The sequence below is a fragment of the Haliotis cracherodii genome, unplaced genomic scaffold (assembly GCF_022045235.1).
Source record: "Haliotis cracherodii isolate W230 unplaced genomic scaffold, xgHalCrac1.p SCAF_4, whole genome shotgun sequence".
Lineage (NCBI taxonomy): Eukaryota > Metazoa > Mollusca > Gastropoda > Lepetellida > Haliotidae > Haliotis > Haliotis cracherodii.
The window spans coordinates 46,386,169-46,405,199 of NW_027266297.1; the positions used below are offsets into that span (position 1 = coordinate 46,386,169).

General features: G+C 39.4%; 1 protein-coding gene across 1 annotated transcript; it reads right to left on the reverse strand.

Annotated features, from left to right (window-relative positions):
- Window positions 1-10: 10 nt before the first annotated feature.
- LOC139479658 (CXXC motif containing zinc binding protein-like) lies at window positions 11-19,031 on the reverse strand. Its single transcript, XM_071262495.1, has 7 exons — window positions 19,018-19,031; window positions 18,835-18,918; window positions 16,832-16,888; window positions 13,423-13,504; window positions 5,768-5,877; window positions 5,279-5,344; window positions 11-3,721 (listed from the first exon to the last, which is right to left on the reverse strand). The coding sequence occupies exons 1-7, from the start codon at window positions 19,021-19,023 to the stop codon at window positions 3,641-3,643; spliced, it is 486 nt and encodes a 161-aa protein (XP_071118596.1). The 5' UTR covers window positions 19,024-19,031; the 3' UTR covers window positions 11-3,640.

Here is a 19,031-nt window from a genome sequence, read left to right on the forward strand (position 1 = left end):
CTTGGTTGATAGATAAGCATAAATCAGGGGAAGTCTGTTTATTCATGTCCATTCAAATGAAATTGTACAGTATTCATTGCATCTATTGCCCAATCAGAATGTACACGTACTTCTGTAAATGCTTCTGTAAATGCATTCACTATCGTGTATAAAACTGTATACTTGTAAGCTACTGGTATAACGAACTCAAAGGGACCACTAATTTTAGTTCGTAATAACCGTAGTTCGTTATAAGCAGATATACAGCATATAATCAACAAATGGTCGGGACTAAAAAATAAGTTCGTTATATCGGTGAGTTCGTTATAAACGTAGTTTACTGTATTATATAAAGGTGACGCGGTCGGAGTGGCAGTAGACTCACGGGACTCGCAACCCCCGGTCACTCTTGGTCAACGCCTACCAGTGTCCGTAATAAGGGCCCTACAAAAAGTGAGTGAGTTTGGTTTTACGCCGCTCTTAGCAATATTCCAGCAACCTCACGGCGGGGGACACCAGAAATGGGCTTCACACATTGTACCCATGTCGGGAATAGAACCCGGGTCTTCGGCGTGACGAGCGAACGCTTTAACCACTAGGCTACCCGACCGCCCCCCTTACAAAAAGACATGTTTAATTCCATATGGTCAGTCTGTGACCTTGTTACGCCTTTACTGCCATAATTATACTTAAGATAGCACGTGCATAAGAAACAGTACTAAAAGCATGTATGTGTGAAATAAGAAAACGACCGTAAGCGTCACATGTAAGTTTGAGAGACAGATTACTACATTATATGATGGTCCAGTTAATAAATAAACACCTGGCTCACTGTTGAAGATGCCACTTTAATTAACATACATCTTTGATAAAAAAAATTATTTGATATGTCACGTCGTGACGTGACTGTTTGCATTGTCATCGGCTGGTCATTCGAAAGGCGGCATCGTAAAGTTTCGTCAGCACTGTGAAACTTTACAAGGCTTGGCCCCTCCAGACATCGATCAACATCTACATTAGAAACCGAATTTAGAATTTGATTTTATATACATGTGTTTAGATAACATGCTTTTTAGATTTGCCTTTTGACTTGTCTCGTGGCATGGACGTTTGCACAACTACATTCCCACTGAGCTAAGATGTGTGTTTCGGCTTACACCCGCAGAGCATCAGTAATAAACTTAACATTTTGTTACTGCACCAACACAAACTTGATCGCCACAGTGTCCAGGTTCGTCAACAGGCGCGGCAGAATGGCATGGGCACCAACAAGAACTTCATCATCACAATCACATGGATGAAAAGTATAGTAGTGTTTGTTGTGGAGTAGTGTGTGTTTGTATTAATGTCTTTGTATCTGTATGAAACACTAATAATTGAGATTAAATAGACTGAATTTGATTGGCCAACCAATCCATTTTTGTGTGTGTTAGTCTTTCCATAATTCTATAAAATATATAAAGCCGCTCCCATTAGGTGACTGCACAGTGTGATGGATAAATGATTGTGTGGGCGGGGCCTTACATCCAACTCACAGATACTGAGAAGGCAATTAAAGGTACAACTACTCTGTAGTGTGAGATGGTGTGGGTTAGCTGAAAATCTGTTCAAAGTGGGCTTACATCCAACTCACTCATGCTGTGGGGGGATTTAAAGGTACAGCTACGGTGTGTATGGTGAGCCTGTTCTAAAACATACAGTCCTGTCATGGATGTCCCTTCTTTGTGCACTGTATTACTTTTGTTACATCATTCAATGAACATTAGCAGGTGATACAGGTGCAAAACATTAACATTAACCAAAACATTCTTTTGGAAAATGACTACTTTATTCATGTGCAATCTCAAGGTCAAGACACTGCCATTGATAAACTACAACCCTGCCCACCATGACATGGAACATATTTGCATTTACTGCATATCAAATATATGTAAAAAATTATTTATTACTGATACAGTACGTTTTGTTACATATTGTACAGGGCTTGTATGTAACCTTCACAATTATCAATGACAGAATGCTAAAATAACAATATGATCAATCTCATTAAAATCTAACATTAGTTCTGCCAACCACTGAACAAAGATATGAGGAGATCCCATTACCGGTCATCCAACCAAATCAGAACGTACCGATCCAGAAAGTGACAGTCAGAATGTGTTTTCTAATTATGCAACCTCGAAAAGATTAAAATAAGGTATTTTGGAATGACTATTATGGGTTGTGAACTGATTCCTTTAAAATAATTATCCATCTGTTGCTTCAATGGAATAAACATTTGAAACTAAGAGACTTTCCATAGACAGTGTGAAGGAATGTCATGCAATCTCGGCCATCTATTAGACATACTAGAATTGTCTTTTGTCCAGTTTTAAAATGTCTAATCAAGAACTTTGTCAAAATATTTTTCAAAGCGCAGTATGGAATGGAATTAAAACTTTTAAAACTAGTGCCATAAAACATGAGAAAGCTGTTTTCTGACTGGCCCATGTCAACTTCATTGGTCGGATGTCCTCTGATCCTCAGCAAGCCTGACCACCCAATCCTGTTAGTTGCCTCTTACGGTAAGCATGAGTTACTGAAGACCTATTCTAACCCGGATCTCCATGGGTAAAAAACATTGGTCTGCCCACTCATTATTTTGGATACATTAGTATTACAAATTGTTACTGTAAATGTGTTTGCAAAAACTAACAAAAACAAACAATAATAGCAAATGCTAGACTGGAAAGATAATGGTTTCCTGCAAAAATATTCATTAGCTGTAGAGATTTGGCCAGGAACAAATGCTACTTGGGAAAATGGGAAAATCAGCTAGAATGTTCTTTTCCATGGAAACAAATATTCAGTGTATATTGCCATGGGTTAAGAGACACAAAACTCAGGGATTTCCAGTTTAGATTTATTCATAATGTTATATTTACTAAACGTGAGTTATTAAGAATGAAACTTATTGATAGCGATGAGTGTTCTATGTGTCATACTCACAAAGAAAATGTTTTTCATGTTTATATCGAATGTCATGTTGTTAAGAATTTCTGGTCAGATTTCTGTATTTACTTGACTCATATCTTGCATAGAAAAATCCTTATAACTGACAACGAGCTCCTCTTTGGTACCTCTGATGTATTAATTAACCATTTGATTGTAGCTGCTAAAAGATTTATCTTTGTCCAGTGTATTAAGAATGAAAATGTTGACTTTGTTGTTTTTAAGAACACAATAAGAAGTATCTATGACGCTGAATATCATATTGCACGTAGAAATAACGACTTCTCTGCCTTTAATAGAAAATGGGCTTTATTTACTCAAACTGCAAAATAACTTATTCACTTGATGCTTGCAACATAATTTGATGTACCATATATACCGCATCTTCTCATGAAGCTGTACTGTTTTTCGATTGCATATGTATCCTGTGTATATGACTGAATAAATTTTTAAAAAACAAAAGACAAAAACAAATGATACTTGTTTGAGATGAAGTTCAAAATATTTCCATGGAAGTACATGATAGCAAAAGTGTTTCTAATAGAAGCCTTGTTGGGTGGTGAGCAGACTTCCCCATGGTGACACAGTACTTCAACATGGCTGGGACATTAGGGTATCCTCCATATCTTCAGAACATCCTGGGCTTTACATGACAAGTGACACAGACATTTCACCTTGATGTAACAAACTTATGCTGGAACTCTGTTATGCTGACTGATGTCTGTCCCTTCTCATCATAGTCATACCACTCCTGTAACATACAGACACATAAAGTCATACCACTCCTATAACATACAGACACATCAAGTCATACCACTCCTAAAACATACAGACACATTAAGTCATACCACTCCTGTAACATACAGACACATAAAGTCTTACCACTCCTGTAACAGACACATCGAGTCATACCACTCCTGTAACATACAGACACATCAAGTCATACCACTCCTATAACATACAGACACATCAAGTCATACCACTCCTATAACATACAGACACATCAAGTCATACCACTCCTGTAACATACAGACACATCAAGTCATACCACTCCTATAACATACAGACACATCAAATCATACCACTCCTATAACATACAGACACATCCAGTCATACCACTCCTGTAACATACAGACACATCAAGTCATACCACTCCTGTAACATACAGACACATCCAGTCATACCACTTCTGTAACATACAGACACATCAAGTCATACCACTCCTGTAACATACAGACACATCAAGTCATACCACTCCTGTAACATACAGACACATCAAATCATACCACTCCTGTAACATACAGACACATCAAATCATACCACTCCTGTAACATACAGACACATTAAGTCATACCACTCCTGTTACATTCAGTAATACCACTCCTATCTGAGGACACTGCTGTACTCACCCTCTTCCCCAGGTTGATGTCTGAGGACATTGCTGTACTCTCCTTCTCCCCAGTTGAGGACATTGCTGTACTCACCTCTTCCCCAGGTTGATGTCTGAGGACATTTCTAGACTCTCCTTCTCCCCAGTTGAGGACATTGCTGTACTCACCTCTTCCCCAGGTTGATGTCTGAGGACATTTCTAGACTCTCCTTCTCCCCAGTTGAGGACATTGCTGTACTCACTTTCTCCCCAGGTTGATGTCTGAGGACATTGCTGTACTCTCCTTCTCCCCAGTTGAGGACATTGCTGTACTCACTTTATCCCCAGGTTGATGTCTGAGGACATTGCTGTACTCTCCTTCTCCCCAGTTGAGGACATTGCTGTACTCTCCTTCTCCCCAGTTGAGGACATTGCTGTACTCACCCTCTTCCCCTGGTTGATGTCTGAGGACATTTCCAGACTCACCTTCTCCCCAGCTGAGGACATTGCTGTACTCACCCTCTTCCCAGTTGAGGACATTGCTGTACTCACTTTCTCCCCAGGTTGATGTCTGCGGACATTGCAGTACTCACCTTCTCCCCAGTTGAGGACATTGCAGTACTCACCTTCTCCCCAGTTGAGGACATTGCTGTACTCACTTTCTCCCCAGTTGAGGACATTGCAGTACTCACCTTCTCCCCAGTTGAGGACATTGCTGTACTCACTTTCTCCCCAGGTTGATGTCTGAGGACATTGCTGTACTCTCCTTCTCCCCAGTTGAGGACATTGCAGTACTCACCTTCTCCCCAGTTGAGGACATTGCTGTACTCACTTTCTCCCCAGGTTGATGTCTGAGGACATTGCTGTACTCTCCTTATCCCCGGTTGAGGACATTGCTGTACTCACCTTCTCCCCAGTTGAGGACATTGCTGTACTCACCTTCTCCCCCAGGTTGATGTCTGAGAACACAGTGCTAGTTTCTTCCCCTTCAACACTCCATCCAACCTGCAAGAAGACAATATGTGCATAAATATAAAGTAACATCCATTATTCTGCTGTCAGAACATTCATAAACATACGACACTGATCACATGTCTCACAGCTTTCAAATTTCTTAGTGTCAACTATTTCATATTTGACATTGCAGAATTTTAATGAAGGAAAATATCATAAAATGGAAACGTAGCATTGTGGCTAACCTGGTTCATATGCATTCACAAGGCTGCTTGCTTACCCAAGGTGAGTATAATCTATTGGCTCCACACCCAGGTAGTCAAAGGTCACCAAAGTCCTTGCTTACCCTAGGTTAGAAATCTATTGGCTCCACACCAAGGCAGTCGAAGATCATCAAGGTCCTTGCTTACCCTAGGTGAGAAATCTATTGGCTCCTCACCAAGGCAGTCGAAGGTCACCAAGGTGCTTGCTTACCCTAGGTGAGAAATCTATTGGCTCCACACCCCGGCAGTCGAAGGTCACAACAGACTTGAACTTGCCAGCATCAGTCACTGTGTATGAACTCAGCGTCTCTTTCAGTATGTCTGGAAACATCATAGGGAAGCAGTTTGAAAAAGAACATATTTCCGATGCACCCAAAGCGGAACAACTGAAACAGTTTCAGAATATGACACTTCATACAGAAGGCAATTTAGCTAGTAGCAGGATCATCATCACCCATGTTGATATTCAAACGCAAGCCACACTGATTTACCTTCCCGCATGTTTCCCTATATTTATATGAACGTGTTAAACATACAGTAAAACCTTGTTAACTGGGCAGCTTGGACCATCTGACACACATGCAGATAAACAAAAAATGAAGGGTGACATATTTATATTATCATACAGTAAAACAGAGAAGAGGGCACAGTTGCTCATCTGGCTCAGGCAAAACTACAGTCACCTGAAAATAAAACAGTTTGTGTTGTGGGGAAACATCCTAGACAACATAACAGAACATACTCCCATCTATATTTTTTGTGGTCGCTTTCTAGTTTCAAAATTTCAGCTGGTTAAGAAAATTGTAAGCAAGTTTACAGTTTTAAAAAATCAATTAACTTTTTATGTTCAATAGAAATCGAGAAAAATTGGTGGGGGTTAATTCATCTGCTTTCACTTTTAGAGATACTTACGGATTGACTGCATTTTTTTCGGTTCATTTAGGTATGATTTTAAAAACCGAAGTGCAAACTTTTGTAAGAATCCGCTTTGCAGATTCATACAATTTGCACATTGGCTTTTTGATTCAAACCTCAATAAACCGAAAAAAATATACAATCAATGCTTAAAATTAAATTCAACACCGAAAACAGGTTTTATCTACAATAGTTTAACCAAAAACAGTTGTATATATCAAAGAAGACAAAAATGACGAGATTGATAAAAATTCCAGGTGTAGGAATACATAGTGTGGTGTGATATGAATCAGGTGATTGTTCAATTTATGCACATAACTTGACACACCTACAAAGTCAGCAGCCAGTCAACGGGGAGTAGGTTTAAAACAATGTTCACAGGACCTGTCCACTATGGTAGGAGGCGAGAAGAACTGCAATAGTCAGGATGTAACAAAACCGAAACAAATATGTCCAGGAAAAGGCGGCTGTTTCAAATGACATGGTCAGTTACAAACAGATTCAAACATTAGTTCCCTGAGAATAGGAAGACCCAGATGGAAAAATGCTTGTTAGAAATGAAAGTTGTGAAACCGAGGCCAGTGGGAAAAAAAACAGGCGAGCGATCCTGATGGTTTGCTGTTTCATTCCTTCTCGGCCTTCGGTCTCAACGGGTTGTTTGGACAATGAATATGCTGGAATTTCACTAAAATGTCCTAGGCATGACAATACACGTGAGCAGATAGGGAATTCCCTTGACTGTAATATTGGGATTCCCCAACATTCCATAGTAATAAAAGTAGTCCGCCACGGTGGGCGTGGCTGAATTTTTTACATTCATTAAGAAATAATTGCAATAACATGTGACCTATTCAGCAAATCGGAATGCAGGAATTTCAATGAACACAACGAAAATTGAATTACTGAAGATACAACAAGAAAACAGCATTATCACTACCCCGTCATTAGTGAGTGAACAATGTTCCAGTTATATCACGGCATGTCAGCTTTATGTGGTAGGAAAGCTTAAAGTGATGCAGGTCTCAGACGTTAACCACTTCAGTGAAACCCACGAGCACAGGTATGGTGCTGACAAACCTAGAAACATAATCGGGGCGAACCGGGATTCGAACCCACAATCATAGGTTTCTGGCATGCCCAAGGGACGCAACTCTGCACAGCGAATTGCGGCGCCTTAGACAACTCGGCCACCTGTGCCCCCTAATGAACAATGAATACCTTTATGCTTAGTAGAAAGACTCTTAAGAACATCCAAACTGCTTCCATGGAAACAAGAAATTCAAAAATTACAAATTAAAAAATATAAAAAGTCATAGTTGAGCAAGTGATCAATACACATGTATAATTTCATGCAAAAATATTCATTAGTTTTAGACTCATGGTTTTGAAACAAAGTCTAGAGTTGTTTGAGACTATGTCCAATTTTTTTCCATAGAAACGTAACAAAAGAAAATTTGAGAAAAAATTCAAAATGGCAATAGGCACCAGTTAAGCTAATGAGCAATGCATATGCCAAGTTTCACTGAAACATGTTGAACGTTTTCAAGTCATTGCCTGGAAACAAACCCCAACCTTTGTTTGAGACTAATGTCATAGCGACTGATTTACGACATCCATTGTCTGTAGAACATTTAATTGCAAAGGCTCATTACCCTGGAGCCATGACATCTATATGCCTTGAAACATTTAATTGCTGTTATTTATAAGATGCTTATCCTAATTGTTAATCCCCATTTTTGTGTACATCGACCGTCTGCCATCCTGAACGAGATGTGCAAGTATGTCATGGATGAATTACTGTTTATATTTATATTTATTACTTACTAAATGTCAGGTGACCTTGGCTATATAAGCCTTGGTCCAGAGAGATTGAGAGAAGGAGAAAAGAAAGGTCTTACCCTTAGCCTAGCTAGGGTTAGGCTGGGTGCTCCGGGGCACCTAGACACCAACCACTACCACCATGTGCTGACCTGGCACATTGTGTCTTCTGTATGTTTATATCTACATGTATAAAGTAAAACTGTATATACCGCAAGCCATCGTCTCCAAGTTGTCACTTCCTACAGGAACCATACGTGGGCCCCTTGCATATACGAGTATGCAAATTGTTCATTAATCAACGCCGGACCCACATGCGTTGTTAATTTGGTGGAGCTATCGGGTATGACAGACTTCTTAGTCTGTCCATTCCTGTACCTCTTTGCAGCAAGGCATATGGCTCACAAAACTGTAGGAAGTGACAGTCTCTTATTAAAAGGATATACTACCTTCCTGAAGGTAAATCACCAAGAACGAAGAAACAGCCTGTAACAAGACTGAAGAAAGAACAAGAACTTCTCTGATCAAGAACAAGTTCTCCGATCCCAAACCTTCCCTGCTCAAATATCTTAGCAACACTGCTAAGACTTCCCCTTCAAGATGTCATTCTTGCACACTGTACAGGACCAAAGAAAAGAAGTATACACGCCTATCCCACAGAGACCCGACCACAGCCATCTTCATGCAGAGCCTGCACAATACAGAAGCCGCCTCACGGGCACCTACAAGATGGACACTGTGTAAAGATATCCCATTGGGACTGACAAATTTGTGTTTACTTACATGGACTCAATCAAGGATATATATTGTGTGACTGTTGAATAGTGCAACCAGGTATGTTTAATCAAAGCCAGTATATTAATGCCAAAATGTGTCTTTCCAAAATTCAGTTTTGTATTTGTGCAATATACTCCAAATTACATCTTTAGTCAAGCTAGATCTTTGAAGTTATTGTGTAGGGAATCTTTGAAATGTCTCCAGGCCACGCCAGACATATAGTTGCAGCTAGGGCCCAGACAAACCTAAGCTGTAGGGCTATCGAGTCACACCTTAAAGTTTGACTCGTAATTTCAAAAATCTAAACGACAAAATTTGTCATTTGTTACAAGTAATTAATGTGCACAGTTTGGTACAAAATTGAATGTATTGTCTAGGACTTTGAATTCAGATTAGGGATATTCTTGGGTGAGCCACCCCCACACATATGTTTATTGTATGTCAGTATTAAGTAATTAACAGCACAGCAGTATTCAGCATTTCAGAGTTTTGATGTCGGAATTAAGGATTTTTTTTTTCTTGGGCATCGCACCCACAATATCTGGGCAAGCTCCGTCAAAGACACGGGAAGAGCACCCATTGTACTTAAAAGGGCAATAGTACCCACAAGTACCGTTTGAGTCACGCGGTAAAGCTAGACTCCTGGTTTCAAATTTCTTTATGCAAAAAATTTGCTGAGATGTTTAATTTGTACTTTTGATGACATTACTCATTATCACTATTCGGTACTGAGTCGCACCGCCAAGCCAGACTCCTGAATTCAAAGAACCTTCAGTGATATATTTATTGAATCTGTGCAAAGCAGTAATTACCTTGTAGTGAAATTGCACATTACAAAGATCACTTGGTTAGCTTTCAAACTGGCACTAAATCGAACTGGCTAGATGATCACTTTCATACCGTCATTGCATAGATATATTTGTTGCATAAGGATTTCATATAACTGATTTTGATCACATTTGCATGGTTGTTTTCCTTGGTGAAAAAGTTCACACATATCAATTTGGACTCATGAAAGCTTGGGGTCCAAGCTTCACGTAACGGAGGGAAGTTGTCATAGCGACTGATTTACGACATCCATTGTCTATAGAACATTTAATTGCAAAGGCTCATTACCCTGGAGCCATGACATCTATATGCCTTGAAACATTTAATTGCTGTTATTTATAAGATGCTAATCCTAATTGTTAATCCCCATTTTTGTGTACATCGACCGTCTGCCATCCTGAACGAGATGTGCAAGTATGTCATGGATGAATTACTGTTTATATTTATATTTATTACTTACTAAATGTCAGGTGACCTTGGCTATATAAGCCTTGGTCCAGAGAGATTGAGAGAAGGAGAAAAGAAAGGTCTTACCCTTAGCCTAGCTAGGGTTAGGCTGGGTGCTCCGGGGCACCTAGACACCAACCACTACCACCATGTGCTGACCTGGCACATTGTGTCTTCTGTATGTTTATATCTACATGTTTAAAGTAAAACTGTATATACCGCAAGCCATCGTCTCCAAGTTGTCACTTCCTACAGGAACCATACGTGGGCCCCTTGCATATACGAGTATGCAAATTGTTCATTAATCAACGCCGGACCCACACGCGTTGTTACTAAGGTGAAATTATTTCCATGGAAACAAACAGAAAAATACTAAATTTCAAAATAGCAAAAGGCACCAATTAAGCTGATGAGCAATGCATATGCCAGGTTTCACTGAAAAATACTGAATGGTTTTGGTTTTGAGTTATGGCTCAGATTAGGATGGGAATGCCAACTGGAACTGAGCTAAAAAAAAATATGTCTCCCACCCTTTTGGGGGTTGGGGAACAAAATTTGACATTAATAAAGAAAACAAGTCCCTTGTCTGGAATAAATAATTAATGGCACCAATTTTCGATTTCAGTCTTGAAAAGTATCTCTTAGTAAGATAACCTTGCAAAGTTTTGTTCATGTAACTTCAGTACTCTCTGAGAACACGTGAACACTTGTGCCCATTGCACACCCGATGAACCAACAAGGATCAATTTGTAATTGTGTAAAAAAATATTTACAGCACCAATTTTCGAACTCAGTCTTGACAAGAATCTCTAAGATAAGCATGCAAACTTTCATTCTTGTAACTCGAGTAGTTTCTGAAGAAACTTGTAGAAAAGAATGGAGCAAGGGCCATAACTCTGTAAAAACTGAATTCAAGACATCACTTTTCAACCTCACTTTAGACCATGACCAGTAACATCAGTGTGTAAAATTATATTTCTCTAACTTTTCACAACAGAAGTTATATTTCATCCTCATAAATAGTAGGCCTACATTTATTTATCAGAACCAGGAATCTCCACCAAATTAATTTCTAAAAACATATTTGTCAAAGTAACATATTTTCTTGACTATAGTGGAGTATAGTTCCCCCCCCCCCCCCCAAGCATCATTCGCTATCCCCTGAAACTGAAAGAGAAAATATGTGCAGTGAAAAACTTTATCGTATCACCTCAGGTCAACTGACCATCAAACCACAGCCAAGCTGTTAAATTCTTGTTGGATAATCTGTGTGACAACCAGAGTAAATATGGATGGTTATTATCAGCCAACTATCTATCGGTATAGGAGACACTATGTGTGGCCCAGTTGATTTTATTGCTATTTTGTAAATATTTTAGTAAAGTCTTTTAATTGTCTTGTTTCTGTTTTAGCCTGTTTCTGTCTCAAGCTAGATTACTTGAGCAGTATAAAAACAACAACAATTAGACTAGCTCCAGTACTTACATAACTACTAACATAACAATAGCCACTTTCACCTATACAGTCACCAACAACACAAGCGTCTTGCTTTGTTTTCCTTCCCAGCTTCTGTATTATGTAAGTAAAAGGTTTCTTCTGTTTTTTTGCTGACTTTGCTAGATTAGTTGGTCACTTACACTTGAAGGATATCAGTGGTTCTGTGGACTGGATTTCAAATCAGCGGACGATATATTTGTTGTGTTCAGGATCTCTATAAGGTTAGTTTGTGTTTGGTTCATATTTATGTATCTTGTAGATATGTCTGTGTATTTAGTTTTATGAATTAGATGCATTAAGGTAATGCATTGATTGGTAATTATATATATTTTATATATATCTATATATGTCAAACTGAAAATAGTTTAAAACATAAACTAGTACTTCATAATAAGTATACATGTTATCTCGATATCTTCAGATATTCTATACCTTCCCTCTTAATTTGTTAAACACTTCAGTTAAATCTAAACTAAATCTATAATCTAATGTAACTATTAATCACTACTTAAATACCATCTAACTACATGTGTGAATGCAGTATGTATGTATGTAGATTTTGATTGAATGGATTCATATGAAAAGGTTATTTTACATGTTCTTCATTTTTTTGGCCATTTCCTTTTTCTTATGTGGCGTTATTGTTTTATTTTTTTTCTAGAATATGGCAATCGATGCCTGTGATCTGCCAACGCTGACATAGTTGCCAGCTCATTGCCACACAGTGGTAAGTTATGTGTATATTTTGTGTATATTCTGTTTATATTATATTTATATCATGGCAATCTGTAGAGGCGGTATTTATGTAACCGTCTTAAGTATTTTTATATGTAATTTGGCTTAAAACCACAAGGGTAAGTGTAATTACTGCTCAGCATGTTTGATACATTAATGTATAATATCACGTATAAATGTTTATAGTATGCATAGCATATTAAACTGGATGAGCCGTTTATACATTGGTGTGTTGATACTATGTGATATGTTTTATTTCATTTATTAGATATTTTCATTGTATTTTTATACATATTTGCAGAGTTAAGAAACAACTATAGCGTGTGTGCCAATAAAATATCAGCTGTCAACTCACACCCCAGTAGCCTGTTCTGTGTTTGCTGACCTAACCGGAGCCTTGCCCGCTACTACATATGTACCCATGTAGAGAATCGAACCCTGGTCTTCAGCATGACGAGCAAACACTTTAACCACTGGGCTTCCCCTACGGCCCTTCCCCCCCTACCAGGTATTGGAGATGTAGTGCCCTGTCTGACTGCCTGTGTTGATGTGGATGGGTTATTATCAGCACCCGATCTGCCAGGTATTGGAGATGTAGTGCCCTGTCTGACTGCCAGTGTTAATGTGGATGGGTTATTATCAGCACCGTACTGCCAGGTATTGGAGATGATGAGTCCCCTGTCTGACTGCCAGTGTTGATGTGGATGGGTCCTCAATTTCAGAGAACGGTCAACTACAAAGGCACATACATGTTTGAGGTACAATCTTCGAACAGGAGAATATTGTACATCCCCAAATTGAACACAAATAATAAAAATAGTATCCAATCACTGTTGTCACAAAACTTACCTATGGAATTTTCTCTCTTGCATAACTTGCACTTGAGGACAACACTAGCTGAGCCCCTGCCTCCTGTGAGAGGGGAGCTATCCTGTAACATGCACACACACACACCTGTAGTCAAAGGCTGACACCACAGTGCACTACATGTCTCACCTATAGTCAACAGCTGACAGCATACTGCACTACATGTCTCACCTATAGTCAACAGCTGACACCACAGGGCACTTCATGTCTCACCTATAGTCAACAGCTGACAGAATACTGCACAACATATCTCACCTATAGTCAACAGCTGACAGCATACTGCACTACATATCTCACCTATAGTCAACAGCTGACAGCATACTGCACAACATATCTCACCTATAGTCAACAGCTGACAGCATACTGCACTACATGTCTCACCTATAGTCAACAGCTGACAGCATTCTGCACTACATATCTCACCTATAGTCAACAGCTGACAGAATACTGCACTACATGTCTCACCTATAGTCAACAGCTGACAGCATAATCACTACACATTTCACCTATAGCCAACAGCTGACAGCATACTGCACTACATGTCTCACCTATAGTCAACAGCTGACAGCATAATCACTACACATTTCACCTATAGCCAACAGCTGACAGAATACTGCACTACATGTCTCACCTATAGTCAACAGCTGACAGCATACTGCACTACATGTCTCACCTATAGTCAACAGCTGACAGCATAATCACTACACATTTCACCTATAGTCAACAGCTGACACCATACTGCACTACATGTCTCACCTATAGTCAATAGCTGACACCATACTGCACTACATGTCTCACCTATAGTCAACAGCTGACAGCATACTGCACTACATATCTCACCTATAGTCAACAGCTGACAGCATACTGCACTACATGTCTCACCTATAGTCAACAGCTGACAGCATACTGCACTACATGTCTCACCTATAGTCAACAGCTGACAGCATACTGCACTACATGTCTCACCTATAGCCAACAGCTGACAGCATACTGCACTACATGTCTCACCTATAGTCAACAGCTGACAGCATACTGCACTACATATCTCACCTATAGTCAACAGCTGACAGCATACTGCACTACATGTCTCACCTATAGTCAATAGCTGACACCATACTGCACTACATGTCTCACCTATAGTCAACAGCTGACACCATACTGCACTACATGTCTCACCTATAGTCAACAGCTGACAGCATATTGCACTACATGTCTCACCTATAGTCAACAGCTGACAGCATACTGCACTACATATCTCACCTATAGTCAACAGCTGACAGCATACTGCACTACATGTCTCACCTATAGTCAACAGCTGACACCATACTGCACTACATGTCTCACCTATAGTCAACAGCTGACAGCATACTGCACTACATGTCTCACCTATAGTCAATAGCTGACACCACAGTGCACTACATATCTCACCTATAATCAACAGCTGACAGCATACTGCACTACATATCTCACCTATAGTCAACAGCTGACACCATACTGCACAACATATCTCAGCTATAGCCAACAGCTGACAGCATACTGCACTACATGTCTCACCTATAGTCAATAGCTGACACCACAGTGCACTACATATCTCACATATAATCAACAGCTGACAGCATACTGCACTACATATCTCACCTATAATCAACAGCTGACAGCATACTGCACTACATGTCTCACCTATAATCAACAGCTGACAGCATACTGCACTACATATCTCACCTATAATCAACAGCTGACAGCATACTGCACTACACATTTCACCTATAGTCAACAGCTGACAGCATACTGCACTACATATCTCACCTATAGTCAACAGCTGACAGCATACTGCACTACACATTTCACCTATAGCCAACAGCTGACAGAATACTGCACTACATGTCTCACCTATAGTCAACAGCTGACAGCATACTGCACTACATGTCTCACCTATAGTCAACAGCTGACACCATACTGCACTACATATCTCACCTATAGTCAACAGCTGACAGCATACAGACAACATATCTCACCTATAGTCAACAGCTGACAGCACAGTGCACTACATATCTCACATATAATCAACAGCTGACAGCATACTGCACTACATATCTCACCTATAATCAACAGCTGACAGCATACTGCACTACATGTCTCACCTATAATCAACAGCTGACAGCATACTGCACTACATATCTCACCTATAATCAACAGCTGACACCATACTGCACTACACATTTCACCTATAGTCAACAGCTGACAGCATACTGCACTACATATCTCACCTATAGTCAACAGCTGACAGCATACTGCACTACACATTTCACCTATAGCCAACAGCTGACAGAATACTGCACTACATGTCTCACCTATAGTCAACAGCTGACAGCATACTGCACTACATGTCTCACCTATAGTCAACAGCTGACACCATACTGCACTACATATCTCACCTATAGTCAACAGCTGACAGCATACTGACAACATATCTCACCTATAGTCAACAGCTGACAGCATACTGCACTACATGTCTCACCTATAGTCAACAGCTGACACCATACTGCACTACATATCTCACCTATAGTCAACAGCTGACACCATACTGCACTACATGTCTCACCTATAGTCAACAGCTGACAGCATACTGCACTACATGTCTCACCTATAGTCAACAGCTGACAGCATACTGCACAACATATCTCACCTATAGTCAACAGCTGACAGCATACTGACAACATATCTCACCTATAGTCAACAGCTGACAGCATACTGCACTACATGTCTCACCTATAGTCAACAGCTGACACCATACTGCACTACATATCTCACCTATAGTCAACAGCTGACAGCATACTGCACTACATGTCTCACCTATAGTCAACAGCTGACAGCATACTGCACTACATGTCTCACCTATAGTCAACAGCTGACAGCATACTGCACAACATATCTCACCTATAGTCAACAGCTGACAGCATACTGCACTACATATCTCACCTATAGTCAATAGCTGACACCACAGTGCACTACATGTCTCACCTATAGTCAACAGCTGACAGCATTCTGCACTACATGTCTCACCTATAGTCAACAGCTGACAGCATACTGCACTACATGTCTCACCTATAGTCAACAGCTGACAGCATACTGCACAACATATCTCACCTATAGCCAACAGCTGACAGCATACTGCACTACATATCTCACCTATAGTCAATAGCTGACACCACAGTGCACTACATGTCTCACCTATAGTCAACAGCTGACAGCATTCTGCACCACATGTCTCATCTGTAGTCAACAGCTGACAGCATACAGCACTAGATATCTCACCTTGAAGACACTGATTTTAGCAGCAATGATTCTCAGGTGACCACATTTCTGTCATGAGAATCTGGCCTATACTCACAGTCAAGGTGCAGTAGATAAAGTCTGGAGTCTCTTCCCCACAGTTATGACACCGAAGCTGGAGAGCAAAGAAGGAAAGTTAGTAATTACTGCATGTTAATGCATCTTACACTGGATTATCCAGAGTATTATATCCAGCGTTCGGAAAAGCTGCCTGCCCACTAGCCAAATGTGAGGGAATTTAAAAATGTGCTAGTAGTATTTCTGAAAAGCTGGCCCAATGACCTAGTTGAAATTTCTAGTCAATACTTATTTATTTCAACGAAAATCATCAAGTCAGGTAAGACGTTATTCATTTCCAATTCTGTTGAAATTTTGTTTTCAATTCATAGTTTATGAGAAACCCACGCAAAGTAGTAAACTGTGTGTTTTCCTGTACACTGATTAGGACTTCTATACATGTACATGCATTACTACCAATGGGGGTGAAAGTCTAACATTAGAACCACCACAAATGTCAGACAAACATATAGTACAAAGCAGCCAATCAACTTTGCTGTGTTTTAGCGTAATAGTCTCAAAACGCACAAGATACATTTAAGTTAAGTGATAGTCACTTGCTTGATAACGGTGTTAGAACCTACACCAAAATGTCGCTCTTAATTGTAATAAAGAAGTTGTTCATCCATAAATTCTTATCCTTACTTAGTACTCCAACTTCTAAATGACTATCGAAGAAGTTATATCTCCATTGTATTCTGATAAATACCCTTCACGTGTACCAGGTTGCATATTCATCTGTACATCTGTACATTGATGCGTGTGTAAATAGGCAAAAAAATGGGCCAAAATGACTTTAAAAAACTAGCATCTAGGCATTGTTGCTCACAAGGTACATGTATTTAATATTTAGCTAAGAATTCGACATAGTGAAGTCTTTATCATGAACATTATGTTCGTGTAAATTATTAGTTTTTATTTCACCTTATCCATACAAACAGAATCCCAAAACGATTTTCCTGTGGGAATATCTAACTGTTAGAGTTGGCGTTATTTCAATAAATGTCATCAAATGGGCATCCCAAATCTGCTTGTTTGTTCATACTGAAGATTACACAAGCAACCTATGTTATGTAAGTAACAAAATAAAGCCTTTCCCTATCAATAACCTCGCAATCCTTCCACACTCGCTTGTGTAAACCAAATGACAGCTGCTTTATTGAAGGTGCTAACTCAGATTGACTCTTGGCACTTTTGTGAGCATTGCACTTTACCAGGGTACGATTTCATTCTTTTTTTACCAGTTACTTTATGGCCAATTTATACATGCACCAGGTGCATCCAAGTGATCAAATCAGCACATAAAAATTGGCTGCACCATGTGATTATTAAATCATAACTGAAACAAATGATAAAGTAAACATGAAAATGTGTTTCAGTTGTTCATTTTCAACACATTTAATTCTGATTTTAATACTGGAAACCAAATGTGATTTCAACTCAGTTATCATGTCATTCATTAGTGCCCCATAATGCTCATAACAAACTCGCTGGTTTTCTTATCTGTCTCACAACTGTGAACTGTGACAAAACACAACACTGATAATTGCTCCAGAATTTTTGAGAAATGTAGATTTGGCTTCTCACATCTAACCATCGAGTAAAACAACCTTAAACAAAAAGTTTCAAACCTCATGAGTGACTGTTCCGATGATAATAATGAGGAATTAGTTTTGGCACAAAGTTCTGCAAGTTTACTGCATTCAGACCTCCTGTGTATGTTATTGTTTTCATGAACTTTATTTCTTGGAGTCTAAAACATCTGAAGCCAGTTTTAAAAGATTTTAGCTTTCGAAATTGTCATTTTTTTAGACAAATACAACAGTACGTCAAGCGTTCTGGGTTTTTTTTCATAGATGCGCTATATAAGCCGCGCCATGTAAACTGAATTTATACTCGGCATTATTGCTGCAATAAACTTTCCATTCTGCTTTTATTTTGTGGCTATACCCATTATCTACAGATTGATGCGCGCACGAAAACTGTGAACGTCAACTAAGTTACCTTCAAATACCATCGGAAATCCTCGTCAACGGCTTTCACGTTTGTGACATTTTCAAGCTGTGCGCTGATCTGGAGGGAAATTTTCTGTTGAAGAAGAGTACAAACTTTAAACGTCAGAAAACTAAATTTTAGTGAGTTGTTGGAATATAATTGTTGGCTCAGTTTTGTCAGCATGACACTTACCACCATCTTGAATA